General features: G+C 37.9%; 1 protein-coding gene across 1 annotated transcript; it reads right to left on the bottom strand.

Annotated features, from left to right (window-relative positions):
* Positions 1 to 2,348: 2,348 nt before the first annotated feature.
* On the bottom strand, positions 2,349 to 16,114 carry LOC135714049 (repressor of RNA polymerase III transcription MAF1 homolog; the record flags this gene model as incomplete). The annotated part of the gene is made up of 2 exons (XM_065237311.1): positions 2,349 to 6,232; positions 15,809 to 16,114. Coding segments are annotated over 2 exons (370 nt in total), but the record flags the coding sequence as incomplete, so codon positions are not given.
* Positions 16,115 to 19,584: the final 3,470 nt, after the last annotated feature.

Raw genomic sequence — 19,584 nt, 5'->3', positions numbered from 1 at the left:
TTATCTTGCAACCCTTGCTAGAAGCTAGCATTTCAAATGACTTTTATTTTTGATTCGATTTACATGCAAAATAATAATTGATTGCATCGCAATATTTTGCACATTTCTTGGTGCCATTCATTAACCAACGAAGATCATTTTGTATTGTTTTTGGTTCCAAAACCTAGTTGAATTTGAGAAGCACACAAAACATAAAGGGGATTGAATTTCTGTTCGATTGCAATACTTTCAAATTTATTCTAGAAAGAATAAGAAATCCTCGGAAAAATTCTAATGGGAATGTTCGATTGGCTCAGATTTTGACAGTTCATTTGGCTCAAAACATTTTCTCCGCCCATCTCTTCCTCTGAGTATTTCTACACTCAAACAATTTATCACATATCTAATGGATGAAAACCATGTGAATTTCACATAGCTTTCATGTGTTCACATAGATAAAAATCCCACCACAAAATCACATGAATATTATGAGGCCGATGAAATTCATATGAAAAATCATATAAAATTAACGTGATCGCATAAATGTTATGTGAAATTCAGATGAATTCCATTAATTTTGTTTATGGATGAAAATCATTTGCGTTTCCAATGGAAAGTACATGAAAACTATTTAGGTGTAGTACCAACCAATTCAACAATTTTGAAATTTATTACGAAATTGTACGGACCTATTTAAAACCGTTCAATGATAATGTGTCGATTTTATTGTTTTCTTACGAGTGATGGTAATTTGAAATTTTACCGACTTTTTCAGTAGTTCAAAAACCGGGTAAAATTTTACCGACTCAGGTTATCCGAATTCAGTGTGTAGTTAGTATTTTCCACACTCAAAAAATAAATCACATTTCCAATGGAAAATATCCATTAGAATTTCACTTAACTTTCATGTGATCTCATAATTGGGAATCGCATCACAAAACCACATGAACCTTATGTGTCCAATGAAGTTTATGTGATTTGTCATATACAATTCATGTGATCGTATGAACGTTATTTGAATTTCAGATAAAAAATCATTAATTTTGTTATTGGAAAAATATCATGTGCGTTCACAATGGAAACTATATGAAAACTTTTTCAGTGCATAGGTCCAGTAAGGACGTTTCTCTTTTGAGCCGCTGATCCATGTTTCTTGTGTGGGGAAATTAAGACAAGTAATATTGACTTTAATACATTGAGGTTAAAAGGCTTCAAACGTATAGCCATTGATGTTGTCAATATTCGTATATTGATGATATTGATAGAATTGACTGTTTTTTTTTGTCAATATATTCTGAGTATTGACAAAGTGAAATGAAAATCAGCTTTTCGTCAATACTTGTCATCAATCATCATCATCAATATCACCTTTTCAATAATATTGTCAGTATGTCAATTTATTGTCAATATATTGACATGTGTAATGGGCGCTTATGAAGCTAACCGCACTGCGTTGCAGGGCTTCTTTTCTTCCACTGTAGCTTTGCCATTCTCCTGGACGTCCACGGTGCTGGTCGAACGGATCGAGTACGTTGGTCACTGATAGAATCAAGACGAATACGGTGCCGGAGCGGCCATTGGTTCACCGATCACAGGCGATGCCTAGTGCTTTATTTGGTTTTGGGAAGAGCTTACATTTACAACGAAGTCGACAGGAACCTGATCTGGGTCTAGGTCAAGGCTAAAGCGAGCAGCAGCCCAGGATGGACATCTTTCACGTTGGCCCTATGTAGCACTAGATAGTGGATAGAATTTCGATCTATCAATCAATTCAATATATTGTATACCAACAATTGAAAAGGTACTATCAAATTTTATAAACAAAACGTTGATTATTCGATTTGTTCGCCAATCGAACGCAAATTACCAGCATCATCGGGTTAGGGAAACGTTCCCCGACCCAAAGATGATGTTAGTTTGAGTAGGCGAGCCTTGAATCACGAGAAAATGGTTTCTGAAGTTTTGTTCGCGCTCTTTTTTGTTGTTGGTCGTGATTTGCTCGATTGGTTCCGCTATTTCATAGCTCAATTCGTTCCCGAGATTCTATCCGCCAGACTATAAATATAGCGGTGTACAGGATACATGCGTGAATGAGTGAAGTTTGTGAAGTGAATATTTTTAAGATTCTCACTTGAATCATTCGATTAGGGAAATTGTTAAGATTTTAGACGATTATCGGTTGCTGTCGATTCTTGGTCATCGTGCATATTTAAGGGAAATAGCTAGTTGCTGCATTTTGTCTTTATTGTTCTTCAGACATACTATGGAAATGAACTCCGTTCGGCGTAATAGCGCAGAAACCTACAGATCAACCAGAAGCCGCAGAAAGGATGTGATATAATCATCATATTTAAACGTAGCTGCGAATATGCTTTTCCTATTTACTTTTTATTATCTCTTAAATTTTCAGTAATATGATGTGTAATTTTTCCAGTAAAAAGATGCAATCGAATCAAAGAGAATTATTTTCTTTATCATTTAAAACAACAAGGTATGTTTACTAATGTTTTCTGTTTATATTTAGCTTTTTTCATTCAACATCATTTTGTTAATGCTATACATAACTGTTTCGATAACTTTTCTATGATCAAAATTTACCCCCCTTCCCGTAATGATGGTCGGGGTGTGTGTGTGTGTGTGCACATTGAAGTTACTATTCTTTACGTCGCTAAAATATAGATCTTGGTTGTTTTCTTTTTAAATATATGTTATGCAATACCAAACAAAAAAAGTTAGTCACTAAAATTTAAAACTTTAAAATGTAGCCAACACGCAAACAACGCTTTTCAATTGAATAGTGCCAATGGTCGCAATTTGAATGACATCAGACCTCAGCATGGGAGCTTTTTGGACCTGGGAAGATACATTTAAATGAGTTCATGCCGTGGACTATTTCCTACCGATGCAGCAACGAGAGTCGAGACGATTCAGGTTGCACATTCGCCCACAGGTGCCCTGTTTGCTAAAAAATAACCGGTCCTTATCAGCAGCAGCAGGGAAACAAGCTGTTTCTTATCGTCTCGTCCCGTCCCGAGATTATTGTGCAGGTACGTATTTATGATGACTTGAGTCATTTATACCAACCGATGGAACGGTTATGGTTTTTTTCCCGTTCGTTGCGACAGACACAACCATTCTCACGTGTGCCTCTCACGATGGGATCGTGCGCGTGTTTCTATTTAGGTTTACAATAGAAATATGAGATCATATTGTGTTTAGGATTGGTGTACGATATTAATTTTACTGCTACAGTTGGCAATCCGGACGATATAAGAAACAGTAGGCGTTGAGTTTTGAAAAGCAAATTCAGCTTACTTGGATGTTTATATGATAACGCAAAAAAAGTGAAATCGTAAACCGGTGTGGTTGACCGGCGCATGATGGTGCTTCGTGTATCGATAAAGCACTTTCTGTTAGCTGCTAGGTTGTCGGCATTGCTTCCAGTCGTAGAAAAAACGTGCCACACTCGCGTGCAGACATGTATCAACAGCGCTGATGGTTTTGGTGGTGGACCGGTTGGTTTAGGGGTAATACAGCGGCATGTGACTCATGCCTGCATGTTGCTGAATATGACTCTGAAAGGCTTTGAACGTCTCGGACTGCTATTGGTATCGTATGGTAGTTTTTGCGAGGGTTGCTTTATGCTGTGTGTTGGCTTGCATGAGGCTAGTGCACTCTGTTGCTCTCATGGTGTGGTTTCAGTTGAATTTTTATACTGAAATTCTTAGACTAAGACAAAAATGATTCATACCGCTGGTATCGAGATTTTAAACTTGCGGTTTTCTAACTTTTAAAAGTAACTGAAAATAGGCAAAAATTAAAGCATTTTTTACTAGGTGTGAACCAGAAACCGTTGTGCAAATCCATCTGTGCCGATCATATTAATGACGCCTAAACGATATTATCTCATATGTGGCTTTCCTAGCTCATGGGAATAGAGACTGCTTCACAGTAAATCTGTACACTGTACCTTTTGGGACTATTTTTCAACCAAGAGAACTAGAGCATTTGGCCGAGAATTGCTTTCTTCGACAAATAACTTCTTTTTGATATATATATAAAGAGAGAGAGAGAGAGAAGGATTAGTAATTTCCATTTAATTCCTCTACCAGTCGAGTATTAGTACAAGACACTGAAGAAGTCTGCACATTGTAGACGAAATACGCGTATCTGTCAAGGATAAGCAATTAAAGTAGTGGAATTAAATGGAAATTACTAATCCTTCTATCTCTTTCTTTATACAGGTATTCCACATTCATCAGGATACTTTTTTTTTTGTTTTTTTCTTCTCTAAGCCCTCATTTGACGAGAACCAGAACCTAACTGCGTAGAAATCATTTTGGTAAAATAAAATCTACGATGTATTCCGTGTATGACAGTTTTCTGTGATACAAACCTTATTCCTGAATAAAATCTCTAGTCGTCAGATACTTAAAAAAAACAATGAATATGCAAAACAAAGATGATCGTCCAGACATCCGCATGATACGGACAGCAGATGGAGGCTATCAAACCGAACCCGAGGACACCCTTGACAAATAATTTCTAAAGCTACTTATCACAACATGTAATTTGTACTTCAGCAATTGATGATGATGACGTTAAAATGAGTGATGTCCTCGCTTCCCCCCTTTCTCGGAGTAATGAAACACTCTCGCTAGTTCTGGTTCACCACCGTCGGAGGATCAAACCAATATTAGTTCACTGTAAGGTTTATTAAAAAAATTGCTTGGGGAAATAAAAAAAAAAAAAAATAGAGAAAATTCACATTCAGTTAAATCGCAAAAACTTCTTAAAAGTACATTTACCAGGCTAATATAGAATTGTTGCCTCTTTTACTGGTTTTCCTTACAAACTAATATCACAGAGTACAGTCAATAAAATAGTTCTCACATGCGGCTCTGCCACCGCGGTTCGGTGACGGACGACAAAGATCTTACCGCCCTATCCTACTGAGTGTACTAGAATACTGTTGATGGTGACCAACGAATATCCACGCTAGGAGCGATTCGGTCTTCGGTGACCTTTCATCCTCCTAGGGTGAAGCTTTTCTGTGTATATTTTTTTTTGTTTGAATTTGCTATATTTTTACCGCAGATTAATTTGTCTCAAATTTAACTGTCTCCTTCTCCAACCGCCCGAATCCGTTTGGCACAAGAAAAGCAACTCGTTAGCCACCAAAAACAGGGGCAATCTCACCAACTGGCGACTGCAGGCTGGGACGGAATTTAGCAATCTTTCAGGTGCATCATATCGAATATCTTTCACGCTTACGTCTAGTATGATTTTTTTTGTGTTTCATTTTTCATGTTTTATATTTGTTCTGTTTTATGCTAAGTTCCTGAAAAGCATCTAAATTTCGCTCCACTGCAGTCTAGCAAACGTCGTTTGTCTATTTAGTAATAGTCGTGTATGTATGTATGTACGTATCTCTGGCCTGGGTAGTTTTAACAGTCATAGTTTTTCATACCATCATCGTACGGATATTGCGTGCGAGCGTTTCTACCAGAGAGTCCGTTGAGTGTATGCTCGCATCATAGGTATGCCCTTAAATATCTAGAAAACCCTTTGTTTGCTGTTCCAGTTGGCTACACATTGCCGGCATCGCGCACTCACGGTTACGTCAATTCTCACTTCGCAGCTCTCACCTGCCTTCACGTAACGGTGCTGTGCTGTGTGGTGTGTTACAAAAAATTGTTCAAAATGTATTTTCGCTTTTTTTCAAGCTATTTTTTTTTATCAATAACATATTTCATTTCATTTGGTCTTAGTACTATGTATTCTGTAGTAAAGGGGACAAACTTGTTAGTTAAGTTGATTATTACTGTTTAGCTTCACAATTTTTCAAGTATTTCAAGGTTTGTTGATGCAAGTTAATGTTTCTAACACTGAAGATAATAATCGGGTCACTTACTAAACGAACGATCCTAGAAGAAAAACAAACCTTTTCTGATGTGACATGATGTAGCAAAAAAAAGTCGTGAAATAAAAATTGTATGTCAAATTTCTACATGTAACGGAAAGCCCCTAAATAGTAACACGAAAAATATCCTGCCCCTTAATAAAAAAAGTGATCTAATAAACAAATTGCGTAAATAGTTGAAAATATAAATAAATCCGCCAGAACCCTACCAAATACTGCTGGAAAGAGTTGCTGTTGCGTTACTGTTTTTTCTTCTTTCTTTCCTTTTAGTAGCATTCATCGTCCTCCATTGCAAAGTCACTACTGAATCCAGAGTCAGCATAAACCGAGCTGCGGGAAAAATGAAGAAATAGACAAAGAAAAAAATATATATAAGAGGAGTGCATAATGTTGTGACTTTTCAGAGTAGGGACTACTATCTTCAAATTATCTAGTACATCAAACACAAAAAAGGATATTAGGGGTCCTACGACCGCATTGTTGACTTGGAATTACGAGATGGATTGTGTTCGTTCATTGTTGGGGTTTAAAAATGCATTTTATTTTTCATAGTTCAATGTAACAGCTATACATTAGTAGGTATTATTCTTATTGTAAGACAATTGTTCCAGTCTTCCTTCTTACCATAGGCCATTGATCGAACTTTTCTTCGTACACGGTCCATCATCTTATGTACGAGCCCTGTTCCCACTTGTTTGGCTGCCAAATTCTATTTCTGCTTGAAATATTTCAGTATTCCTCAAATGGCCGGATTAATCTGCTTGGGAACCACTGTGAGGCCATTTTCGCTGTACCACTGTTTGGTGGAATTTTAGTAGTGGCAGCTTGCCAAGTCCGGCCAGAATAGGCAATCTAGACCTCATGCTGTTCCAGAAAAAGCAGAAAGTTTTGCTATTCAGCCCACAACTGAAGATTGTTTGCCAGACAAGGAACTTTTTGGGGAATTTCGACTTTTTTTATTTTACATTCTTCCGGTCAACCAAGGTATGAAATTCTTGCTCAGGAATTTGATCGATAACTACCAGGAGCGGATAGACCGGGATTTTCGTTTCGAGCGTGCAGGATCGAATCGCAACGTGCTTGTTCCGGTGAAGCCATGATGTAAACAAATGAACCTATCCTGACAACCAGTGCCTACTGTGATTCTATACACTCTTAACTTGATTCAGTGAAATTTTGAAAAAAAATACTCGAAAAATGCCTACTGGCACCGTTTTTAATGTGTCTGGATTTTTTCGAGTTCGAGATCATAATAATTTTTACATACATGAGAATACATGATAATTGCTCTTCGTAACTTCGATTGCCATTTTCACAATGCCTACTTTTTTTCCATATGGGACTGATATGCGATTATAGTCAGTGTAGTAGTATCATTTAATAGTATTCCTTAAATTAATTCAAATATTCTAAATATGTACACCAAATCAGATTTTTTTTTTTAATTTTCGATACGCAGCACAAACAATCTGGACGATCGTGGAGATGGGACGAGATACTTTTTTCCCTAAAGAAAGAAACTGCTGGACTTCTCTTGACATCATTCTGTTGCGCACGATGAAACAGTCAGTTTGTTTTTTTCAAATAGAAAAAAATAATCCATAATTTTATAGTTTATGAGAAAGTTTGAACATACTGAGAGGTAAGCACATATCATCGGTATAAGACGTGTGTGTGAGAAAATTTGCGAAAAAAATTAAGGGGTTACGCCTACCTGCAAGACCGAAAAAAAGCGAAAGTTTGGATTTTTTTTCTCTCGAAAACGACGCAACATATTGAAAATCGGTTTTCTGCCGTTTATTGAACACACATTAAATGGTACATTTATCAGTCGATGCTGTAAAAACGAGGTACTGGTGCCCCGCACGGCTGCTCCCCGTGGACGATGTTCTAAAAAACGCTTTTTGCGTTGCCAACTGCGGTTTGTGATGTAATCATCTGAAATAAAAAAAAAAAAAAAACCATGCCAAATCGTTAAGCATGTGTTAAACTAGTCCTTGATCGTTCGGTTTTTTTTTAATTTTTTTTGACAAAATGGCGGCTTTGCAAAGTTGGAGTGCCGATTTTTGATCCTTAAAATTTGTCTTTGATCGGCTGTAAAAAATCGAAATTAAATGATAGGCGAAATCCGAACGATCGTGGACTGCACAAAATAGTACTGAACAGAAATCAAAACGAATCGGACGAATCGAATGTATACATTTCGAGAAATTTTTGGCACCGGTTTTGAAAATATGATTCCAAGATAATCGCGTTTAAAGTTTCAAGTTGGGTTTAGTCCACTATAAGTGAATATTTTTGTACGTCGCATAACTTTCACAATTTTCATCGGATCAACTTGATCTTTTGAGGAAATATTCTTGACTTTATATACTTTCGATTAGGACAATAAAAAAAATCGATTTTTTGAAAGTTTGCAGGTAGGCGTAACCCCTTAAGGGCACCCGTGGGATTCGAACCCACAATTTTTTTTTAATGATGATGGTCCCACCTCTTACCCCTACAAAGGTTTGAGCTGGACGAGTTATCTTTAAGATAATTAAATTGAACATTTTAACCAGGTTTGCAAACAAAATCGAGCTGGTTACAATTACAGATATAAATGTCCTGTTAAATATGCTATAGGCATCAACTAAAAACATTTAAAGGTGTAACTAGTTATCAAAAGTCCAAGTATAGTCCTCGACAAAACTTCCATTTACATGTGACCTGGGATTTACACGTTTAAGCTTCCGCAGTGCCAGGACTATATCCAAGGAAACGACTTCCAGCCAATCCTTTACTAATTCAAGGCTTTTGCCACAATTTCCACGTATTAGTCATTTATACCTGTATTCCGCGTGCGAGGCTCAAACCATTGTAGACTACTCAAAGCTATTTTTACTATTACTACTACAAAATCAAAAAAACTAAAAATCCATCATCACCATCGGGGCAAACAATGTAGTTTTTTGTATATGCTACACAAATTACTAAAATGTCTTTATAACAGTCTCCATACAAAATAGTCCGTTAGTGATAACTTTGTCAAGATACATGATTTATCCATTCATAAAAATTTAACTGCTCAATAAACAGCTTTTACATGTGAAATGCAGCGTCTCTTGAATTCTGTAAGTGTAGTTGCACGCTTGATGTGTCTAGGCATCCGCGTTTCTAGTGTTATATCTATGAAAATCACTTCCTCTTTCAATCCGATCACACAAATATCGCGGCAGCAAACCGTTAACTACTTTAAAAATGAACACCATAGTCAAAAACACAATTCTTTGCTTCACTGACAGCCATTGCAAAGCGTCCAGCATAAAAGTTGAGGAAGTGAATCGATTACATCTTAAAATCAAACGCATTACTTTATTCTGCAAACGCTGTAATCCCGATATTTGTGTTTCATTGGCCAAAAATAAAATGGAAGGGCAAAAGTCTAGATGAGGGGAGATGATTGATTTGTATAACTGTATTTGACTACCGATAGTTAAATCGTGGCAATTTTCTTGATGACATTGTCAATATGAGAATTGAACTTGAGTTTGTCATCAATAATCACGCCAAGATATTTAGTTTCCTGAACGCGATCAATTGTCTCATCATCAATAACAACAAAGACATCATCATCTACACGATTCCGCGAAATTACCATGAATTTACTTTTACTTATATTCAATTTCAATTGTTTATACTTCAACCATCTACTTAGAGAACGTAAATCTTCATTCAAGCGTGAAACGGCTTCTTCTAAATCTTTAGCTGCAATAAATAAGACAGTATCGTCAGCAAAAAGATTAATATCACAAAACTGTAAAACTCGTCGCATGTCATTAATATACATAATAAATAAAAGGGGCCCTAATACACTTCCATGAGGCAGTCCAAGGTCATTGTCAACGGGACAAGAAACAAAATCATTAAAAACAGTCCTTTTTGTTCTGTCAGATAAATAGCTTTCAAACCATTTAACCATTTTTCAAACCAAGCGTTCTCAAATACACAATAATCGTTTATTATCGACGATATGAGCTTGTACTGCTACAACTCAGTATCAGTCGATGTAAATAAACACATCTAAATTTTTGTTCTACATCTTACATGCTGAAGTATGAGTATAACATTTGAGCTGCCGGGTTCACCTCCGATCACCGACATAATTTTTTATTTTCATCTTGCCACTATCTATCAAAAATACCGAAAAAAAGCAGAGTTAGAAGAGTTTCAAGGGAATTCCAAGGTAATTACAAGGAGAGTTTTCTGGTAAGGTTAAAAAAATAGCATCTAAGGTAGTTCGGCGATTAATATCAGGGGAATACTGAAAAGAATTCCATTGTAATTTTGATTTCGAACCTTAAAAAATTCCAGGAAAATTTTCAGTTAAGATTTAGTTTTCACATTTTTTCCCAATGTCTGACATCATGATCAAACTTGGAACAGATACAAAAAAATCGAATATTTTTCGAATTCCCGATTATTTTCCGGTTTTTCTGGTTCGCTGGCCACCCTGGTATATGAACCCAAAAATGCTAATATTAGGACTGGCATCAACATTTATTTTTTTTTTAAATATTTAAGCATTTGAAAAATCAAAATCTTGACAGGTTTTGTTTTACACGGTACATAACCACTCCAGTGGCAGAAACGTCATTCACTAACATTTAGCAAAACGATTGGACAAGTAATTCTCTTGGGCGGTGGATACATTCCATTATTCCAAATGTTTTTTAAAGAGCGTGGTTCAAAGGTGTGGATGTAAGTCGGGGCTTCATTCGCGTGATGTCAAGACTTACGTCCAACCACTACTCGCTAGACGCACATCTCTACAGAATAAACCTCGTTAACAGCAATATATGTACATAGGTGTAGAATCGGTTATGATAACATCGATCACACAGTTTGGTCAACCGGTGAACACTCGTGTTTATTTCAGTTACCATGGAGACGTAATTTGTGATTAGCCCCGGTCCCTTTCAAATTGTATCATTATTTATGAACGGCCTTATATTTGAAATGACGTTTCACATTCATCTAGTGATGTCCGATTTTCATTCGAATAATCATTTAATCGATTAACGAACCGAAAAGTAAACTATTTATAATCGGTTAGATCATGCCGATAAAAGCATTAACATCTCCACAGGATCGTCAGCGATTGTTTCAAACATGTGCTGCACTCTCTCTGGTGGAAAAATGGCAGCACAGCTAACAAAAAATAATCGATTAGTTGTTAATCGATAATTAAAAAATGGGACATCTCTGATTTTGGTGAGATTGTTTTGATAAAAATGAGCGCAAAATTTCATCTCTTCCGAGGGGGCAGCAAAACCACAACATTACCTTGAATACGGGGGGTTCTCATTGGATGAAAGGGACCGTGAAAGAAGACACTAAAATAGAAAGTTTTTCTTCCGACAGTTTCATCTTAGTATTCATCTTTGGTTTGGTATTGCCCGGGTAATGACGCCTCCAGACCAGAGCACGACTGTTGGATACCCTAGTGACCCGAGTTAGACAACCCTTTCGTGAAGTAAGAGATGTATTGGGAACCCGTGATTTTCCCTACGTGCAGGCGATCTACGAATTCCTTTGTTTGTCTGATGTTAGAATTTGATGTGACCATCCGCTCCTTTCTACAAATTTTCCAGCCATTGTGTCCCAGTCTTATTAACCACCGGTTTCTGTGCTACTTGACCCTGCCCAGCCACCAATTCGTCCGACGTTCGAGAGTAGTATCTGAAGAAGGCTTCACAAACCTGTTTCCTACCTAGCTCCTTCCAATCGAAATTGTTACCCATTAACCTTGAGCCCGCCACGAGTAATTGGTACCCAATACTAACCTAGAACTACTGCTGTTTAAAATGTAAATTCAAACATTACTGATTTTTGACTCCACAAAGTGTCACACACAACTGAGCCTAGTAAATAAACGAACTAGTAAAAAAACATTTTGCTTGAAGCCAAAGTTGTTGGTTCTTTGGTTCGATGATCTGCCAATCTAAGACAGCTGATGCAAACATTGAGAAATTATGCTCTGTCCACATAGATGTTTGATTTGTTGCGCGGCAAAATAATCGTGATAAATGTTCAGCAAGCACTTACATGTAGGAATTAAATATTAATTACATTAATTTTTTAATTGGGCAAGCTCATCATGAAAAATTCAAGTTTCATTAATGATTATTCACATAATTTTTTTATCGCATACGTGTCGTACAGTGCTGACACCACCAATGGTGGTGGCTTCAGCAACTCTCCTGCTTGGCAGAGGATTGTACATGACCCCCGTTTAAAAAAAGAACTAATTTCGAATAGTTTCGAATAGTTTCCGCTTAACCAGAGCCCAATACCTTTCTATTGGTCGAAGTTCTGGACAGTTTGGCTGTTTTTAGCACGTATTTGACCTCTTGTGCATTATTTTGGATTTCCGGCCCCAACTACATACATATGGCCTGCCAAACCAAATACTTTTTGGCGAATTTCGAAAGTTTCTTTGTCCGGAAACACTCGGCAACGGCATTTCTTTGCATTGCAGTATAAATTTTTTTTTTTTTTTTTATATCTTTATTAAGGAGACTTTCAGCCGTTGGCTGGCTCGTCTCCGACAGTATAAAAAGCCAAACCCGGAAGCTGTTGAAAGTCTTCGAGCACATATGTTTCGTTGTCCATTATTATACAAGAAAATTTTAGCAAAAACTGGCCGTGAACAAATGAAAACTTCATCGAAACTCCCCTCGAAAATTCAGATGCTGCCAACGGAGGGTCCCAGAGACTTTAGACAAAGTTTCCACGCATCATCGGTGAAAGAGGTTCTGCATGATACCAGTGAAGAGATTGGATGCTGCAGACGAAAGTTCCAGGGAATATCACGTTATCGATGGACGAGGTTCTGCGTGATTTCGGTGATTTTGGAAGCTGCCAGCGGGAGTTTCTGGAAGTTCAAACGGATTTTTCTTGCCTTCTAGGTGGAGTAGGTTCTGCATGATTTCGAAGACTGTAAACGAAGGTTCTAGGAACTTTGTCTTGTACTGATAAAGGGTAGTCACTATAGTCCTATAGGATTACGTTTGACTACATACATTACATTGGAGCCACATTGAGTCTGTTGATGTTGACAAATAAATAAATTACAATTACATAAAGTATGGCCATTAAAAGATGCGAAATTTCGATGTCGTTTTCTTGCGATCTTGGTTTCGGATGAGATTTATGATGCTGCCAGCGGAGGTTTAAGGAAATTTTAACGGAGTTTTCACACGTTCTCAGTGGTGGAGGTTCTGCACAATTTTGGTGAAGGTTTCTGATTCTGCCAGCGGATGTTCCAGATTCGTCGGAGTTTTCTCGCATTCACGGTGTATATGTACGGTATTTTCTCGGGTTTTTTTTAGGTGAAGGAGCTTCCGTATGATTCCGGTGGAGATTTCCGATGCTGCCAACGGAGGTTCTACGGAATTTCGACGAAGTTGTCTCGCGTTCTCTGCGGAGCAGGTTTTACGTTATTTTGATATTAGCAGTGGAAATTCCGGAGGGAGCTTCTGCACGATTTCGTTGGAGATTTTCGCTGCCGGAGAAGGTTGCAAGAAGATTTTCATGAATTCTCTACTCCGAGTTTTCTTTTCCTGTTAGGGTTGTTTATCTTCGCCTCGATGCATGTATGTATGTATAGGTGTCACCGGAAAAGCGCATGCTTTGTTTTGATGTTCACATCCCACTGATGGGTTGATAACGAACGCAAACGATGGAAATTAAATGCATTTGATTTAAATTAAATATATATTCATATATACATATTCAATGTATATTCTAAAAGCGAGGCTTCCCTAGGAACCAACTAAGTCAACCAGCGACAGAATCATATTTTGTCAAACAAAAAATAATATATGATCGTTGAAAAAATTACAATGTTCTACTTTAATTGCAAATTAATTTGAAACGAACACATTACCACCGGCTTCGGTAATTTGTACCGAAATCTGAACAGCTCGGTAACATTTGTGCAATTCAATTTAATTGTTGTTGTTGTGCAATTCAATTTAATTGTCGATGTTTCCGGTAAAATGTATAACGGCAAATTGATAATGTTTGGGAAATCATTGGTCAGCAATTTATAGAAGATTTTAAATCTATGGATACTGAATAGATCTTTAAAGTGTGTAGTTAATTGCAAATGGTACCAATAGATTTGAAATTCGTCAATAAATGGCAGAGATATGATTTTTGAAACATTGCAATTTTGCCGTTACACATTTTACCGGAGGCATCGGGTTCGGAGTGTTAAAACGAAATATCCATTACAATTACAAGATTTGATCATTTGAACAAGATTTAACGAGCTTTGATATTATTTTTGAGCGGAATAGGCTCCAAAATGAATTTCAAAGTTTTACCGGACCTTCAGCTGTCGAGATTTCGGTAAAAACTACTGAGCACGACAATAAAAGATAAAAGTGCACCTTTACGTTGCTTCATAATGAATAAGGGCACCGAAGACAACAACGTAAACGTGCACTTTTATCAAACTTTTTAATAAGTGAAAACGCGCTTATTTGTCCAGCTGGGTCTCAATTGTATATTATTGATCGCTTAGGGTAACATAAGAGATGTGCAATGCAATAAGAAATAAATCAATTTCTTCCCACTTTGAACATGACAAGATATTCATAAAGAGACACTGATTTCTTGATTTGCACCTTACTCTACAATTTAATGTTTTTTTAAATCTTTTTTTTTTATATGGAGCTTTACATGGGTTTTCTTTTAAGGTAGAAACCAAAATTGTTAAATGTCATTCTTATTCATCTATTCTCTTTGCTTTTGTATCATTTTTGGTTGTATGCTTACTTTCCATAGTATGTGTGTATCACATTGCGTCAATCGTAACACAGAAACAACCTAGAAGAGACGCCGGAACGTCATGAAGTCGGTCGACCAAAGGAATGATTACAACATGTACCTATCAAGCATCTCCTTCAGAGTTGAAATATTTTCAAGTTCATCAAATCGAGAGATCTATACAAAATTTACGATTGACGACAGTGGTCAGCAGTAATAATAGCAACATCAGCAATCTCATTCGGTTCTGTCCACAACAAGTGCACACCAACATTTGGAACTATGAAGAATGTCACACACAATCTGACAAACAATCATCGCCAAGTTGTGTAAGTACTGTGCGCGTATGTGAAACAGTAGGGAAATAAACAAACTGGATGATGGATTGAGTGGTTTAAAATTAGAACTTCGACCGAGAGTTCAGCAGCCCAGCCGGCCAGCGAACGCAGTGAAGAAAATGGTGCGTGAAATGAATATTGTTGTTTACCTACATACAGTTGAGCGAGAGAAGGAAAAGAGAAAGCTAGCACAAACGGCCTGACGCTCTTAATTTTATGGCTTTATGTGAATGTTGTGGTTCTCTTTTATTTGTTATTTATTATATGCTGTTGATTTGAAATTAAGACTTTTTTGCGTGTTGTTTTATCTTCGTTGAGCGCTAAGTAGAATGAGCTACCTTTATAATGCAGGCATGAATTCGATTATTAAAAACAATAGTTTTTACGACAGTATTGACAAACAAAACTGATTAATGTTCCGAAATGGTAAATATGTTATGTAATCAAGCCGCTCAACATTCGAAAAAAGACACATGTGGTACAGTATAAAGGTTTCGATTTCGGAAGATCCACGTAAAGCGCACCATAAATAGGCATCCGCCATTATGTTGAATAGGCGATGTAAATGTAAATGTGACGCATATGGGTTGCTACTCGCTCCGTCGCTCACTAAGAGTATGGCTTGCGGGCGGCCTTCATCGTCACCAGCCAGAAGAAACGACAAGACATCAACCATGTCCAAGAATTACAAGATGGCCTTACAAGCTAATTATTAGTTTGTATGTAATGCATTGTCGGTGTAGGTACTTACTTGATGGCCCGGCAGGTGAAGAAGACGATGCGCTTCAGTTTCTTGTTGTAGAAGAAATAGTTGAACGACCACAGACAGCCCGGCTCTCCGAATGGATCCGAGTTCAGATCTGGATTGTAGCTGTAGATATCGCAGTCGTTGAGGGAAATCTCATCCTCGATCGTGGACCAGAGTGCAGAGCGGATCTTGTGGTACTGCTCGCCGGCTACCGCCGATAAATTGCCCTCGATCGAGTTGAGAACCCACTGAAGCGAAGGTTCCTTGCTGAATTCATGACTCTGTAATCGAAAGAAATAACGGAAAGCACTTCATTAGCATATAATTGCAAAGCTAGAGGGAGCGCTAGATGAGTTTTTCATTTAAATTGAACCGGTCGGAGAAAACATTATTTCTGCGATCATCAGCTGATCAGCGTGAGTCAAGCAAACTGGTTCAGGGATCTCAGACGCCGATTTCACACTACCTTTGTGCATCGAAACCGAACATACATATAGATGAAATTTACCACAAAAGACCTCACGAAAGAGCACACAAAAAAAAATCAAGCTTTTCATTTGGTTGAAAGTGTATTTTAGTTGTTGTTGTTGTATTGTTGCATTCGCGTATACAAAACCGTGAACCAACAGCGTATTTTGATGGTTGTAGCCTCATTTACGGGCGTGTGCAGGTTGGCGTATTTAACGTGCCACTGTTAAGACCGGAAAAAGTGGCCATCGTGTTAGGTGAACGTAATTGGGTAAGATGCAACCCCCGTGAGCAGAGTCGAACGATTCACGTAACAATTAAATCGATGAAAGCATGGCTTCAAACAGAAAAAAAAAAACGAAAAAAAGAGAAATCTTGATAGTGTTTTCATGGGAATATTTGATAGAATAAATGACGGTTCCGACATCCGTTAACTGTTTTCGGCAACCTAACTTGGAAAATTAATTTAACTGTAATTACAAAACACTTCGCTGAATGCATTTAAACGATTCCTTAGTCGTTCAGATTCAATCTGACTACATTTTGATGACTGAGTAAACCTGTTATGCCAGGTATTTCTTTAAATTAAATTAAATGGAACAGCTGGTTCAAAAGCAGTTCAAATGGGAAGGTTGCCGAGAAAAAGAGGTTGCCGACAACAGTCACACTTACATCAGAAGTTGGAGGCGTCTATGAACATTTTTTTTTGATTGGAATGGATACAAAAGCAGGCAGCAGATGAATGTAAACAAGCAAACACTGATAAAATTCTAATATAAAGGGTGATACGGTCAAAATTTGGTCAATATCAACTTGACGTATTTCTTTCAATTTTGCATTTAAAAAACCTGAACACCCCTCATTTTGAAGGTGTGTATGTGTAGAATGTTGCTCCTATTTTGATTTTGGAATTCACTCTTCAGTTGTCAAAATGCCGTCCAAGCAAGAAGAGCAGCGTATCAAAATTTTGCTCGCGCATCGCGAAAATCCGAGCTACTCGCACGCAAAGTTGGCAAAATCGCTAAAAGTTGCCAAATCAACCGTTACAAATGTAATTAAAGTGTCTGGGGAACGTTTGTCGACAGCCAGGAAGTCTGGATCGGGGGGAAATCGAAAACCGGAAGCCGCTGAGACGACAAAGAGAGTTGCCGGTAGTTTCAAGCGAAACCCTAACCTCTCTCTCCGAGATGCCGCAAATAAGCTGGGTGTATCGTCTACAACCGTGCATCGAGCCAAAAAACGAGCCGGACTATCGACTTACAAGAAGGTAGTGACTCCAAATCGCGATGATAAACAAAATACGACGGCCAAAGTGCGATCCCGGAGGCTGTACACGACGATGCTGACGAAGTTTGACTGCGTGGTAATGGACGACGAAACCTACGTCAAAGCCGACTACAAGCAGCTTCCGGGACAGGAGTTTTATACGGCAAAAGGAAGGGGAAAGGTAGCAGATGTTTTCAAGCACATGAAACTGTCAAAGTTCGCAAAGAAATATCTGGTTTGGCAAGCCATCTGTACCTGTGGCTTGAAATGCAGTATTTTCATAGCTTCCGGGACTGTCAACCAAGAAATTTACGTGAAAGAGTGTTTGAATAAACGTCTGCTGCCTTTCCTGAAGAAACACGGTTGTTCCGTACTGTTTTGGCCGGATTTGGCATCTTGCCATTACGGTAAAAAGGCCATGGAGTGGTACGCCGCCAACAACGTGCAGGTGGTTCCCAAGGACAAGAACCCTCCCAACACGCCAGAGCTCCGCCCAATTGAGAAATACTGGGCTATTGTCAAGCGGAACCTAAAGAAGACCAAAAAAACTGCTAAGGGCGAGCAGCAGTTCAAGGCAAACTGGCTTTCTGCGGCGAAGAAGGTGGACAAGGTGGCTGTACAAAATCTGATGGTAGGGGTCAAGCGTAAGGCCCGGCAATTCGGATTTGGAAAAGCGGAAGCCTAACTGAATATTTTTCCTGAATTTTATACTAATTGAACTTGAAAAAGATATTTAATTTGATTTTTTAAATAAACGATTTCACCGATTTACACGCGTTTTCCCTTGACCAAATTTTGACCGTATCACCCTTTAAGCGCTTAGATTGACGAAACTACGTAAATTCTCCCAGTTGTGTAAAGAGTGTTCTGTTCCTTGAGTTGTATAGGTTCTACGAAACTTGTAGAGCTGGGCAAAACAGCTCATCTGGCAGAGCAGATCAGACCCGTCCAACTCACTAAAGGGAGTCGATTCTTTTGAACAGGTCTTCAGCTCACATTGACATTATAGGAATGTTAACACAAATTCAAAATCGAAAAAGAAATAATTGTTTTTGGTGACCCTACACTACATAAAATCGTAAAAGTAGTCTAAACCAATGGCTTACAACAAGGCTCTACTTTTCAATTGAAAACGTAACTAACATAACAACTGAACAATCACCGGTTAAACCAAAAGAGAGAGCTACTCGTATGTCAAACGCGATGATGTGATTGGCATCGTGTCACACGATGTTACAGCTTTCTTCATGCTATACAACCCAGTATACATATAGATTTCAATTAGAGTGTCGAATCAATAAAGAAAACCAAATTCCCTGATTTTCCAGTCATTTTCTTAAAAAAAAATCCAGGTGTGCCTACCAGTTCTTGGAAACACGACATCATCAGCTGTTACTTATTTTCCTCAGACATGTACTAGTTCCTTCTGTACAATCTCAAATTGAATAAATCGTTCGATACATTTGATATAATGCAGCAAAGGCGGAAATCGCATGTTGCCAAAAACGAGAAGCCACTCCATTTTTCGAAAAATTCATAAATTTTAAAAGTGGTTAAGCGCCAGGTAGTCAGATCAAGCAGTAAACGGGATGTTACTATGATTGATAGCGATGTGTTAAGGAAACTGCAACAATCTCGATATAATTCTACAAAAAAGGCTTGCTTAATCGCTTAAACTTTTCAATAAGTTCATGATCAGTTTCTTACCTCGATATACTGCATGTTACGAGAAGAGGTCTTTGGCATGGCAATTTTAGAAATTATTTTCTTACTGTTTCCGAACTCAACGTCTGGGGTAAAAATTTACCCAGTAGGAGAACTGGGTAAATTTATGCCCCCATCGTTTCATACATATGAAACATTTGTCTTTAATCACATTATATTTTTTATTCCTCGAGCTCAATTTGCGGTCTTCCGAAACTCGTCGCAATTCCTCAGCCGATGATCCGTACGATGACAAACGTGACAAGGCGATCTCTGATGCTCCGCTTTCTTCGACGACTCTTCTGTATGTGTGTTGAGGTGGCTCTCGTATTTATTTTGCT

This window comes from Ochlerotatus camptorhynchus, unplaced genomic scaffold (genome assembly GCF_037179485.1).
Source record: "Ochlerotatus camptorhynchus isolate MF236.1 unplaced genomic scaffold, CSIRO-AGI_Acam_v1.1 ptg000602l, whole genome shotgun sequence".
NCBI classification, from domain to species: domain Eukaryota; kingdom Metazoa; phylum Arthropoda; class Insecta; order Diptera; family Culicidae; genus Ochlerotatus; species Ochlerotatus camptorhynchus.
Note: the sequence above shows the minus strand (reverse complement) of the source record. Positions and strands in the feature narration are given on the sequence as shown.